Below are 14,950 nucleotides of genomic sequence, written 5' to 3'. Positions count from 1 at the left end.
CATCCAAGCACTTTTTAAATGCTATGAGGGTTTCTGCCTCTACCACCCTTTCAGACAGTGAGTTCCAGACCCCCACTGCACTCGGTGAAAAAAACTTCTCAACTCCCCTCTAATCCTGGTACCAATTACTTTAAATAGATGTCCCCTGGTTATTGACGCCTCTGCTGAAGGAAATAGGCCCTTCCTATTAACAGGTTAACGGTCACAATCACAGCCAATGTCCTGCCCGCGGGTTACTCTTAGAAACATGGTATCAGAGCGATGGGATACAGATCTGTACTTACTGGGTGGGGGAATCGCAAGGTCCTGATTTGAAGCGCGCCACTGTGGGCACTTGTCCAGTGGAACGTATGCAATTCCTCACAAAGTGAGCATTATCTTCCCTTCACTAATGTGAATGTTTTCACTTACATTAGCAGAGGAGAGTACACACCTGGACAGCTAATAGTTCCAGTTAATAGGTCGAGTTCAATAGGGTTCTTTCACTTGCTGCATGGAAACTGGAATAACCCAAGCTCCTAATAGCAGTCCCTCAGCTTGTTTCGCTCGAAAGTAAGAGACAGGGACAGCACTGTGTCCCAGCACAGTCAGCATCCTGCGGCCAGGCAGACAGTGAATGGAGGTCTACCAGATGAAAAGGAAGTGGTTGCAAATGGCCACTTTATGAATATGGCCAATCCCAGAGATACGGCCATATTCATAATGTAGTCGTTTGCAATCACCTCCTTTGCATCGGATAGATCAACTGTTGAATGTTGGATGAGACGAGGAATTGCTCAAGAGTCCAGTGATTTAGCCTTTTAGACACATTTCTATAGCCTCCTTTAATGATGCATTTTAGCAGCTGAGTCTAGTTGCCAACATATTCAAATCAGCATGCCAGTTTACACAATTTATTCTAGAGAAGAACACACTTAACATTTACTGGATGGCTGAAGCCAAGTGACTAGCTTCCATCTGTACTGGAAGACAATTCTATTAGGGACAGTCAGACAGCCAATCCATACAGCTACAATTACTGTACCTGGTTGTTTGCCACCACATGAATTGTTCCGTGGGTGGTATACGATGGGAGGTCACTCAAGTGGAAGGTTTCATAGACAATCCCCTGTCCTGCAAATGCTGCGTCACCGTGCAGGAGAATGGACATTACCTGGAACAATCACACAGCAAGGTTTAGTCTGTGAACATCTCCTGCATCATATTTTATCTCAAATTAATCAATTACAATTCAGGTTTCTTCCTAGTTCTCTTTACTCAGGTGCAATACAACTCCAAGCTGACTGGATACCAAAACTTAACTTTGAAGAAAGATTTGCATTTCTACAGCCTCTTTCACAACCACCGGATGTCCCAAAGTGCTTTACATCCAATGAAGTACTTTTTATTTTGAAGTGTAGTCACTGTTGAAATGTGGGAAACGAGTCAGCCAATTTGCACACAGCAAGCTCCCACAAACAACGATGTGATAATGACCGGATAATCTGTTTTTGTGATGTTGATTGAAGGATAAATATTGGCCAGGCCACCTGGGATAACTCCCCTGCTCGTCTTCAAAATAGTGCCATGGAATCTTTTACGTCCGCCTGAGAGAGCAGACGGGGCCTCGGTTTAATGTCTCATCCAAAAGATGGCACTCCCTCAGCACTGCAGTGGGACTGGAGTGGGACTTGAACCCACTAACTTCTGACTCGGAGGAGAGTGTGCTGCCCACTGAGTCACAGCTGATACAAAAAGTGAAATACAGGCAACTCTCGATTATCCGGGTCCCTCGGGGATTGGGCTATTCAGGGTAAATGATTTTTCCGTTAGGGCGAGTTCACATTTATAAGTTAAAACTTGAATGAATCAATACAATCAGCTACAAACAGTAACAAAAGATGGACATACCAGCATGCATGTACAGGTTCTGTGCCTGGAACCCAGTGCCGGCACTGCCTCCGTTCCCAGCGGCGGCCACGAGAGACAGCGGCTGCAGCGCGCACGCACACAGACCCGCAAAGCAAGGGCAGAAGAGGGTGATTTTTACGGTGAGGGAGAGAGAGAGTGTGCAAGAGAATGTGCGAGAGAGAGAGAGAGAGAGAGAGAGAGAGAGAAAGAGAAAAAGAATGGGCAAATACAAATGAGCACATTGTTTGGAAGGCGATTTTTCCAAATTATTTGGAGCTGTCTTTTCACTTGTTAGCAACAGAATTTAAAATCCCGTTACAATGGTTTCCTGTTGGATCCGTGTACGGATAATCGAGAGTTGCCTGTATATGGGAGAATGTGTCACTGGACAACACTGTATCCTTATAACATTGGGATGTGCACCAGAAATAGTATGGGTTGTCACCAGATACTACGAATCTCTCCAAAAGATGGGGGATATAAACATATGGACAGACTATGTAGGTCATGCTATAGCTTCTTATTGGAAGGTACTGCATGACATTTACACAAAGCAGACAAAAATAATACAATCCTTATTTCTCATTGTCGTTTCAAAGTTTTTAAAAACTGTTTTGAAGATTTTTTGCATTTTACGGGGCACACATGGAGTCCCACCTCACCAGAATCTTCGAGGTGAAATAAAGCAAGAGTGGAAGATCGTCATGTTTACTCCCAATCTGAGCTGCCTCGGGATACAGAAATGCTAATCAGATCAGATTTCAAAGATACAAGGATGTGTCACAGATATCTGACTCAAACTATTCTCACAGCTCCAGGGCAAAATACACTGCAGTCTCGCTAACTACAAAATACAGTCTCACTAACAGGACACCTGCACCTCAACTAAGTGGCTAAGGAAACAATTAAACCAAGGGGACTGTCTATAAGCAGTCACCATCGAGAGAGATAGGATACCTTCCGAGTATTGAAGTCCACGACAGACTGGCAGGCAGGGTTATCGGATATTCAGGGCACGGTAGCATAGTGGTAATGTTACTGAACTAGTAAGGGAGGCCTGGACTAATAATCTGGAGTCATAAGTTCAAATTCCACCACAGCAGCTGGGAAATTTAAATTCAGTTAATTAAATAAATCTGGAATAAAAAGTTAGTATCAGTAATGGTGACCATAAAACTACTGGATTGTCGTAAAAACCCAACTGGTTCACGAATGTCCTTTAGGGAAGGAAATCTGCCGCCCTTATCCGGTCTGGGCCTATATGTGACTCCAGACCCACAGCCATGTGGTTGGCTCTGAAATGGCCCAGCGAGACACTCAAGGGCAATTCGGGATGGGTAATAAATGCTGACGTTGCCAGCGACACCCATATCAGTGAACGAATTTTTAAAAAATTCAGCCCTTCACGTCATGACAAAGGAAGCCTTAAAAAGACATGGCAGCATCTACAGGTACAATTTAAAAAATCCGAGCAACCCACTCAAGAATTTCTACCCATAAAATATTAAAAGTGATTAATGGTCTCAACAGGTCAATGGTACTGCACCAGTAGGTGGCACTGTGGACACACCGTCACACGACGCAATGTCGCATGTCAGGGCCTCCTATAGCTAAAATTTGAAATGCATCTTTGGGACAGCATAGAAGAAGAAATAAAACATCCTGTTAAAAAATAAGGAACACATCAAAAATATATACAAAATGCATCAAACACTCCCAGGGCAGATACAGCACAGGTAAGATACAGTAGAGATCCCTCAACTATACTCCAGCCAATATGCCCCAGTCCTAATCTCTAAAGAGCACCTCTGTTGCACTAGTGTGACATCTTTTCCCTCCCAGCTATCACACCACAGTACACTCTCTGAAAGAACATGGCCCCTCGATTTCAAGGAAATACTCATGTGCACAACACACACTGATATGCGAGCTGATATTTCAAGTTTTACCTTCTTTCCTTCCGTGTCACTGAGGTAAAACTGCTCTGCTTTGGTCTTTCCTTGTACAACAGGATCTACAGCCTCCAGATGGGATGGGTTAGCCATTAGTGAAAGTGTTATGTTTCGGTTTGTTACTCGATTGATCCTCCGGTGGTACATGCCTAAATGGTACTTCACATCACCAGTACCCTGTTGATACAAAACAGAAGCAGCTATGGTTACACACTAGCAACATAAAGCTTTGGTAAATACCGTAGTTTCATTGGCATTTAGCTCAACGAGCTGCTCATTAATCTGCCTCCGTGCCGTTGTTGCAACCTCAAAGCAAACTCACAGATTGATCAAGACCAGCGGCCGGGAAGCCCCTCTCAGCAGATGGCCTTTTCAGATCGCCAAGTAAGAATTGGGGTCACCACAAAGCTGCATGGTACCTGTGCAACAGGTGACCACACTGCTAGCAAAGCATTTGATCCAATATAAAAGCTTAAAAACTCAACAGTGCACTGCACAGAAATTTCAGCCTAACTCAGCACAACACCAAACACTGTGCCCAGGACACTCACCTCATCTGCAGCTTCCAATTTTGAGTCAAACTGACAGAAGATCTGCTCCAGTTCCTTCCTGATCACATTGGCCAACACATTCAGACGGCCTCTACAGGATGAACAAATGCATTAAACCAAATGGCTACAGAAAAATCTAGGCAAAGACTTGCAGCTGGCTGATGTTCTAGCCAACTGCTGTACTACAGATTGATTTCTTTTATATACCGCGAAGCCCAGGTGAAGAGCTGATGCCCATAGTGCAGTATGCGGTGACAACATAAAATTTTGTTTAAGATTTAGCATGATATTGGCTTTTTTTCATTGTTACTGCATACGGGATTCAAAACCAATTTTACTCGCAGAAATCACATCCCAGCCAAGCTTGATAAATTGTTACGCATTTTAATAATTTGTCTGCGTCCTGAGTTCTGAAGGTGATGGGAAGGGCAAGCCATTCAATTTAAATACAAACATCTTATTCAAATACAGCTTTGATTAGCAACTTTTTTCAAATTTGACAGTTACTTAAATCCAATTGGTCCGGGTCACATTTTGACGATATTTTATCAACCCATTGTGTTCAAATTGCAGAGTCTAGACCAGATAGCTTCCATAGTCAGTGAGAGAGAAAACCATTACATTAGAATATTGCTTATATATCATAATGTAGCACAGCGGTAGCAAACTATTATTTTCCAAGCTTAATAACTTGTACAAATATATAGTTAAAATTCCCTTATTCTTTTACAGTTTTATAAATTTATTTACCAATTAAAGCTCAAGTCAAAATTGGGACACAAGGACATAGGATTCACCGACAAGAGCAAGCCGAAATATAGATGGCAAAACATTTAGAGTTTGAGAAAAAAAAATTCAAGAAACCCAAAAGTGCACCGGAGACCACCTAAGGTTGAAGAAAGTAGTGCTAACTGTATATATTATTTATATAGTATCTTTCACTGAATATTATGACTCAGGTGCTTTTACCGGGAAGCTCCAGGTGCCAAGCGGAAGTAGGAAACAAGTCAAGAGTTATTTTGGACACAAAGGGAACGAAGGGATCTGGAGATATTGCGGGAAGGTGGAGTTGAGGTAGAGGATTGGCCATGATATTACTGAATGGCGGAGTGGGCTCGGAGGGCCAAATGGCCAGCTCCCGCTTCTATTTTATATGTTCTTATGGAGAGAAGCCGGATAAAGTAGCAATCAAAGTTGCAGGGTTTCTTTGGCCTTTCACGAGTGTTAGGGCACACCAATTTTCAAAAGTTTGAAGATTGTAGAAGGAAAGGAATTCTGAGCAGTATAATTTACATTTGCCGATTCCCCCATAGAAAACTAATTCTCTGAAGAATAAGGAGATTATTAGATGGAATGAGTGTCATGAAAAGAAATACTAGGACACAATGTTCCCACTAATTTTTTTGGGTGCGCGGCCTTTAACGTATTGCGCAACACAATGAAATTATCGTGCATTTGCGGTTTTTGCCATTTAAAAGCCGGCAAGTGGCCTGCGCGGGAACGTCAGATCGCTGTGCTGCCGCACTTATCGGGAACAACAGCGCGGTGGCATCGAGTTTCAGTGTGCTGATGATCAGGGCCGCAGGGTGGGGTCCGAGGTAGATTCAAGCCCCGTTTCACTCAATCCCCAAAGTGAACTGGGTTGAGAAAAAGTTGAGAAAGGTCATACCCGGTGCTTTCCCCAGCTACAGGGTACATTGGCTGCAGCCCGACAGCAGGCCGGGTGCCCACCCACTGGACTGAAGGTACCAGGTCAGGGAGATAAATGGAAGGGAAGCAAACATAGAAAACTGAAGCTTCGAGTTTTTTGAAAATTCTGTTTGAGTGACTATGTCCTCAGAGGCAGTAAGCGCTTCTCAGCTAACCCTTTGCATTACCTGTGTGGCATGCCCATGATGACATTATCAACGCCATTTTCACTGGATTTGTCAATGATGGTTTTCAGCGCTGGGATCAGCACCTCACAGCCTTCCAGACCAAAGCGTTTCTCAGAGGACCACTTCCTCTGCAGAAACTCCTCAAACCTGAGAGAGAAATCAGAAGACAAAAGAGAATAAGGCACTCACAATCATTCAAAAGCATCAGAAAGAAAGCATTTATCAATTTAAATCAGTCCCTTAAAGATGCACATAAAAGCTAAAGAAGTAATGATCCACCCAATCCTATTATTTAACACTTATTCGCAGCAATGATGAACCATCTGGCAAACGGACACATCTGTATGGGCACAATAAAGCAAATCTGCCAATTACAATGTCACTCACTCCTCCTAGTACCATTGCTGTCTGTGCAGATGACCAAATTGGTGGTTAAGTAACTTTTAATAAATTTATAATGGGCCTTACATTTCACGCTCGGCTAGTGCAATGATAAAACGGGCACTGTCGATAGCCATTAAACCCAAATGTTGGGCTACATTTGTGAAGTTGTTTCTGGCTCTCTTTAATCAAGGACCCAAGAGGTCCTTCTCCCGTCCAGGAGACTTTCCTTCTTCCTCCCTCCCTTCCCCTCTACATGACCACCTTTGAGAATGAAACTGAACATTTATAAAGAAACACAAAGGCAGCTCATCTGTTGAAGGTTAGCAAAAGCATTCTTGGATCTGTGTTCTGGTACTTGGCCCAAATATTTCTCCCATCTCCATATAGGGGAGGGGTGTGAAAGGACTTGAAGAATGGAAAGCAAAGTAGATGTCTTGTTAGTTAATAGCCTTGTGCTGGACGAGGAGCTGCAGCCCTGCAGAAAGGCAAAGCAAAGTCTGGCCATGGATCATCGTTCTTCAATTGTAACACACGATTTATTAATGTCCTGGCCAATATTTATCCCTCAACCAACACCTAAAACAGATTATCTCGTCATTAACGCATTGTTGTTTGTGGAGTGCCTGGCCAAAGACCGCCCGAAGTGGAGGAAGAGCATCCGGGAGGGTGCTGAGCACCTCGAGTCTCATCGCCGAGAGCATGCAGAAACCAAGCACAGGCAGCGGAAGGAACTTGCGGCAAACCAGTCCCACCCTCCCCTTCCTTCAACCACTGTCTGTCCCACCTGTGACAGGGACTGTGGTTCTCGTATTGGACTGTTCAGCCACCTAAGGACTCATTTTTAGAGTGGAAGCAAGTCTTCCTCGATTCCAAGGGACTGCCTATGATGATGATGTTTGTAGGGGCGTGCTGTGTGCAAAATGACTGCCGCATTTCCTTCATTACAAGTCACTACACGTCATACGAACATAAGAAATAGGAGCAGGAGTAGGCCATTTGGCCCCTCGAGCCCGCTCCGTCGTTCAATAAGATCATGGCTGATCTGATCTTGGCCTCAACTCCACTTCACTGCCCGCTCCCCATAACCCTCAACTCCCTTATCATTCAAAAATCTGTCTATCTCCACCTTAAATATATTCAATGACCCAGCCTCCACAGCTCTCTGGGGTGGAGAATTCCAAAGATTCACGACTCTCTGAGAAGAAATTCCTCCTCATTTTCATTTTAAATGGGCCTATGAAACTATGCCTAGAAACTAGTTCTAGATTCCCCCAGGAGGGGAAACATGCTCTCTGCATCTACCTTGTCAATCCCCCTCAGAATCTTATACATTTCAATAAGATCACCTCTCAAAAGTACTTCATTGGGTGTAAAGTGCTTTGGGATGTCCTGAGACCACGTTAAGGCGCTTTCTCAATGCAAGTCTTTCTTTCACATTGAATGATGTATTTAAGAACATAAGAAATAGGAGCAGGAGTAGGCCCCTCAAGCCTGCTCCGCCATTTAATACGATCATGGCTGATCCGATCAAGGACTCAGATCCATTTCCCTGCCCGCTCCCCATAACCCGTTAATCCCTGATCAGTTAAGAAACTGCCTATCTCTGTCTTAAATTTATTCAATGTCCCAGCTTCCACAGTTCTCTGAGGCAGCGAATTCCACAGATTTACAACCCTCAGAGAAGAAATTTCTCCTTATCTCAGTTTTAAATGGGCGGCCCCTTATTCTAAGATTATGCCCTCTAGTTCTAGTCTCCCCCATCAGCGGAAACACCCTCTCTGCATCCATGTTGCTGCTGCAGGGGGACTGACCTGGTGGAGCGGATGAGCCTGGCCAGAAGGGTCCGTTTCTCTTCATTATTGAACTGCATGACACCAGGAGTCTCGAACTTCTGCCTGATCCACTGGCACTGCTCCAGATCATTGATGAACATAAACTCAACGCCAATGTGCTGACAGTACGACATCTGAGGAGAAGCAAGGATTTGCTTAGCACAGGGCGTGAGGAACAGAGAGTGCAGGAACAATATATTTCTCTAAAAGGAAAGAACAAACTAAACACTAATGAGACTCCATGGATGAATAAAACCATAAAGGAACAATTTAGGATAAGGAAAGAGGCATACATTAAGTACACAGACAGCAGGGGAGTGCAAAAAAGGAGGATACGAAAAGATTAGGAGAGAAATCAAAAAAACAATTAGGAAGGCAAAGAGGAACTATGAAATTAAATTATCAAGGAACATGAAACCAAATAGTAAAATATTTTACAGGTACATCAATTTAAAAAAATGAAGGTTGGGATGGGAATAGGGCCATTGAGGGACAGACAGGATAATACCACAGGTAACGATAGAGAGACGGCAGAAATCTTAAATCATTATTTTGCTTCAGTATTTACCAGGGAGATAGAACAGGTGGACATGACATTGAGATTAGTGATGAGATAAGTACATTTAAAATAAAAAGAGGGGATATATTAAATAACCGAATCAGACTCAATAAAACGCCTAGACTGGGTGGATTGCATCCATGTAAATCTAGGGAAGAGATAGCAGAGGCCTTATTACACATGTTTAATAATTCGTTAAATAAAGGTGTAGTGCCAGAAGTTTGGCGGATAGCTAATGTAATACCTATATTTAAGAAAGGGATAAAACATGTCCAGGGAATTATAGACCAGTCAGCTGGTGGTCGGTGGTCGGAAAAATAATGGAATCTCTACTAAAAGAAAAAATAGAACATCTAGAAACCAAAAATATAATAATGAATAGTCAGCATAGATTTCAAAAGGTAAAGTCTGGCTTGACCAACATCATCAAATTTTTTGAAGAGGTAACAGAGAGAGTAGACAATGGTAATGCAGTACACCGTAGATGTAATTTATCTAGATTTTCAAAGGGCCTTTGATAAGGTACCCCATAATAGATTGATGAACAAGGTCAGAGAATCTGGAGCCAGGGGACAAGTAGCAGAATAGATCGCTGGCAGGCTTCAAGATAGAAAGCAGAGAGTAGGGGTAAAGGGCAGCTATTCACAGTGGCAGAAGGTGGGTAGTGGGGTTCCACAAGGATCAGTGCTGGGACCACTGCTGTTACAATTTATATTAACGATTTAGACTTTGGAATCAAAAACACAATTTCTAAATTTGCAGATGACACCAGGTTGTCAATACTGAGGAGGACATTAAAAAAACTTGCAGAATGGGCATATAATTGGCAAATGAAGTTCAACACAGATAAATGTGATTGATGTATTACATTTTGGGAGGAAGAATAGGGAGGTCATTTATTACTGGGAGGGTGCGAGTCTGGGTGGGGTAGAGAAACAAAGGGATCTCGGATACAAATACACAAATCACTAAACGTTAGGACACAAGTTAGCAAGGCCGTAAAAATGGCAAACCAAGAACAAGGGTTTATTTCTAGAGGTATAGACTTGAAAAGTAGAGAAGTTATGCTAAACCTGTATCAAACCTTGGATAGACCACACTTGGAGCACTGCATACAGTTCTAGTCGTCATATTATAAAAAGGATAGAGGCACTGGAGAGGGTGCAGAGAAGATTTACAAGGATGATACCAGAAATGCGAGGGTCTACACATCAGGAAAGGATGAACAGGTTGAAAAATGGCTGAGGGGCAACCTAATAGAGGTCTTTAAAATTATGAAAGGTTTTGATAAGGGTGGATAGAGAGAGAATGTTTCCATTTGTGGGGGAAAAGCGTAACTAGTAGAGGCCATCAATATAAGGTAGTCACCAAGAAATCCAATGGGGAATTCAGAAGAAACTTATTTACCCAGAGTGGTGAGAATGTGGAACTCGCTGCCACAGGGAGTGGTTGAAGCGAATAGTATAGATTTAAGGGGAGGCTAGACAAGCATATGGGGAGAAGGGAATAGAGGGTTATGCTGATAGATTTAGATGAGGAAAGATGGGAGGAGGCTTGATTGGAACATAACACCGGCATGGGCTGGTTGGGCCGAATGGCCTGTTTCTGTGCCGTCTATCCTGTGTAATCCTGTGTAAAACATGCACATCTTGATCACAAACTCTTATTGACTTTTAACGAATACCCGAGAATGTGATCATTAACAAATTTACCAATGGAAAGCTTGTCTTTTTAAACCAAAAATAAAAAGTTTAATTTTTTTTTTACTTGACAGTTATAATCAGTCAAAATAGATATGTTTTTAAAAATTGGGAGACTGCTTTAATATTTGGCTTTCCTACAGCCAAGAACAGAAGTATTTTCACCTGTAAGATTTTACTTTTGACCTGGGTAAAGGGTCAAGACCCATGGCGCAGGACGAAATGGAGAAAAGGTGGGGTAAATCAAGTAAAAACACTGGGTGACTTCAAGTCAGGATTTTAAAAGCCTGTAAACTTTAAAGTTCCAGTTTTGATGTCCTGGAAGTGAGAAATTAGTGCAATGGGTCTTTATTTTGATACAATGAAGGTACACAGGAACAGGAATAGGCCATTTAGCCCCTTGAGCTTGTTCAGCCATTCAATGTCTGTACAAGGACTGTGCAGTGGTCACTGCTACCAATGCTGTCAGGGACAGATACAGGTAAGACTGGTAGGTTGGTGAGAGCGAGGGCAAGTAGGTTTTTCCTCAGTGTTGGTTCTACCTGGCAGCTATGTCCTTCAGGACTCGGCCAGCTCAGTCAGTAATGGTGCTACTGAGGCACTCTTGGTGATAGACATTGAAGTCCCCCACCCAGAGTACATTCTGTGCCCTTGCTACCCTCGGTGCTTTTTCCAAGTGGTGTTCAACATGGAGGAGAACGGATTCATCAGCTGAGGGAGGGCAGTAGGTGGTAATCAGCAGGAGGTTTCCTTGCCTATGCTTGACCTGAAGCCATGAGATTTCATGGGGTCCGCAGTCAATGTTGAGGACTCCCAGGGCCACTCTCTCCCAACTGCATACCACTGTATCGCCACCTCTGGTGGGTCTGTCCTGCCAGTGGGTGAAGGAGTTTGGGACATTGGCTGAAAGGTATGGTCCTGCGAGTATGACAATGTCAGCTTGTTGCTAGACTAGTCTGTGTGACAGCTCTCCCAATTTTGACACAAAGTGTTAGTAAGGAGGACTTTGCAGCGTCGACTGGGCTGAGTGTGCAGTTGTCGTGTCCAAAGCCAGTGCAGAGGTCAGATGCCGGGTGACCTGTCAGATTTTATTCTTATTGTGGTTTTTCATAGCGGTTTGCTACAACTGAGCGGCTTGCTCGGTCTTTTCAGAGGGCAGTTAAGAGTCAACCACATTGCTGTGGGTCTGGAGTCACATACAGGCCACACCTGCAAGGGCAGCAGATTTCCTTCTCTAAAGGACATTAGTGAACTACATCGGCTTTTACAACAATCAAGATAGTTTCATTGTCATTTCATACTAGATTTTAAAAATTATTCCACATTTATTTAATTAAATGAATTTAAAATTCCCCAGCTGCCATCGTGGGATTTGAACTCATGTCCCCAGATCATTAGTCCAGGCCTCTTGATTACTAGTCCAGTAACATAACCTTGAGTACACAAGTAAACATAGAAACATAGAAAATAGGTGCAGTAGGCCATTCAGCCCTTCGCGCCTGCACCACCATTCCATATGATCACGGCTGATCATTCACCTCAGTACCCCTTTAAAGTAAAGAAATATTAATGAACTTTGTACATACATCTCAAAAGAAAAAATGGTGATTTCAGCTTGCCATTTCCCTTCAAATTCTGCCACCTACCTCCATTCGCCGAATGATCTCCCGGAGAGGAAGGGCCGTTTCATTGCCTCCAATGAAGGTGGTGGTGGGTAAATGGAAGACCTTGTCAAGATCCGACTCATCTAGGCCATAAAATGCTGCGTGATTTTGTCCGTGAGATATGACACGAGGACACGGAAAGCCAGAGAAGCAGCACGGAAAGATGGGAGGACAGAAAGCGATACACAGTCCATGAGGGCGAAACAGGAAACAGATCGCGCAGGAGGTGCAGAGGAAGCAATGCAAGTAACATGCAATGCAAGTCGGCGGCAGCAAAGGTCGGAATGGAAAAAAATTAAACAAACCCAAGATTTAAAAGTGCAGTATAAATATTAAGACACAATTTCAGAAGGCACGAATGTTAGAGTGTGTCATGTAAGCACCCACAAAGGGAGGAATGTGGCCACGTGGAACAGGGAGAAGACAGTTAAAAGATACATTATTGAGCGATGAGGATGAATATCCAATTTTTATTTGAACAGAAAAGGGAAGCACCATAGAAAAAAAAAGATACATTAGTGTACACAATTGGAGACAAGGAAAGGAGTGAGAAGGGATAAACAAGAATAAAAAAAGGTTAATTTTTAGTACTCAACTTCAAAATTGTACTGCAAAACTATCTAATAAATGGGCACAATAAATGCATACCTAAACTGCGGACTAACACACCAAACATGCACAAGTGCACACACCAATAAATCATTGCCCTCGCTCAATGGTGAATGGGCTGGAGCCAAGCAAGCACGTGCACCCCAGCAATTAGCATAGTATCCAAGCAAAATTCAGACTCCAGATTATGATGTATAGATATTCTTCATCCCCTTTAGATTTAAACAAATCTTTGCCGTTAGAAGCCAAAAATATTAGACTAGATTTCACGTGTTTAACACTTTTGATCCAAACACGATTTAAGGTTTAGAAAAAAAACCCACAGGAAACACTGCACATACACCGCAGGTTGAGCAACATTCGGGAAATAAACCCACCTTGCTATCCCACCATTAGTTTTCTATCTCCTGGCAAAAGCTGGAAGCAATGTAGTGCTCCCCTATACTACCATAATAAAGCACCTCAAATTCCACCCTCAGGACAAGATTTATTACCACTGCGCACTACCCGATGGGCACTGGAAAAAGACAATGAACACGAGTTCGGGAATGACTGTTAATGGGCACTTTTAAGATATGCATTTAGTTATACTGGATTAAGAAAGGTAAACTGCTGTAATTTAATTTAAACCCTCAATTGATGTGCAACTTTCTGACCTCGTTGGAGGTGAATTTCAATTAAGACCCGATAAGGCTCGAGTGTCCAAATGGCCTACTCCGGCTCCTATTTCTTATGTAACCCGCTGGACCACCCATGAAACCGTTGAAAATTTTACAGAAGTTACGGGCTGGATTTGAACCAGAGCCATTGTGATGAGCCTGATGAAAGTGACCATTAATATTTTATAGAAATAGTGGGGCAAGGGGGAAACAGTTGTGTTGTTCTGGTATATTTAAAATCGCAAACAAAAGGTTTTGAAATCTATTAAGCCGCAGTCGGCTCCATGCCCAGGTGTTTTTTTTTTTATTAACCTACCCGACAAATCTACCCAATACAACATCAAATCAGAAACAACGTAATTTGCAACTGAACAGAACAAAAGGAAAAAAAACACAGAGAGAAGGAACACAAAAAGATAACGAAGAATACCTCTAGGACACCTCTCGGCCATCTTAATTACTGGGACTAAGGACCTGCACGATGGGGGAGACTGCAGTGGGGAAACGCCTCGAATTTACAGGGATGATCAGCGGCTAATATTAATGATAATGGTGGTGTCATTCGGCTAGTTCTGATACAACTCTACCATCACGGCGTCCTCCTTGAAGCGACTCCTGTGGCATTGCTGATGGGTGGTTTGAAGTACTGTTATGTTGCTTGGCTGCGAACCTGGCCTGCCCCTTTACCGCCCCTATCCAGGTCGTGCCTGTGATAAAGCAGTCTAATAAGGTGCAGATGTCAGAGTTTAACTGAAGGGAATTTTAAAGATTGGCAAGTGCTTGTAAATTTTGGCTTCCAGGTCAGGAGAAAAAACACCTTCCTTGCTGTATCTTTTGTTTTTAATAATTTTGGTGCTTTAAGGTGCGATATGTTTTTATTCTTGTATTAAAGTCTAAGAATCAGGAGCAGGAGTCGGCCATATGGCCCCTCAAGCCTGCTCCGCCATTCAATAGGATCATGGCTGATCTTTTACATCAACGCCACTTTCCTGCACCGTCCCCATATCCCTCGATTCCCTTAATATCCATAAATCTACTGATCCAAGAAGCTAAATAGATTGCCTCTATCTTTAATTTTCTTTTTACAGTCAACATGAACATTGTTATTTATATTCCTGTTTTCCAGATCAGACTAACATATTTGAACGTTTAATAGAAATGGGGGGGTGCGATATTAAGCTTTTTTGGGGGAAATATTGACTTATTAATTTCCACGTGGAATATACTTGTATTCATTGGCTGATGGGCGGAGAGACGCCAATCAAACAACCAG

At 42.9% G+C, this 14,950-nt stretch overlaps 1 protein-coding gene across 5 annotated transcripts in view; it reads right to left on the bottom strand.

Moving 5' to 3' along the window:
* LOC139235118 (2-oxoglutarate dehydrogenase complex component E1) overlaps positions 1–14,950 on the bottom strand; it is a 128,459-nt gene that overhangs the window by 42,762 nt on the left and 70,747 nt on the right. For all 5 annotated transcript variants that reach the window (XM_070866305.1, XM_070866307.1, XM_070866303.1 and 2 more), the window contains 6 exons: positions 12,392–12,507; positions 8,466–8,620; positions 6,271–6,417; positions 4,394–4,484; positions 3,840–4,019; positions 1,025–1,153 (listed from right to left, as the gene is read on the bottom strand). In XM_070866305.1, coding sequence (XP_070722406.1) covers positions 1,025–1,153; positions 3,840–4,019; positions 4,394–4,484; positions 6,271–6,417; positions 8,466–8,620; positions 12,392–12,507 — 818 coding nt within the window. The remainder of the gene's footprint in view (positions 1–1,024; positions 1,154–3,839; positions 4,020–4,393; positions 4,485–6,270; positions 6,418–8,465; positions 8,621–12,391; positions 12,508–14,950) is intronic.

This window comes from Pristiophorus japonicus, chromosome 22 (assembly GCF_044704955.1).
Source record: "Pristiophorus japonicus isolate sPriJap1 chromosome 22, sPriJap1.hap1, whole genome shotgun sequence".
NCBI lineage: Eukaryota > Metazoa > Chordata > Chondrichthyes > Pristiophoridae > Pristiophorus > Pristiophorus japonicus.
This window is presented reverse-complemented; position numbering and strand designations above follow the sequence as displayed.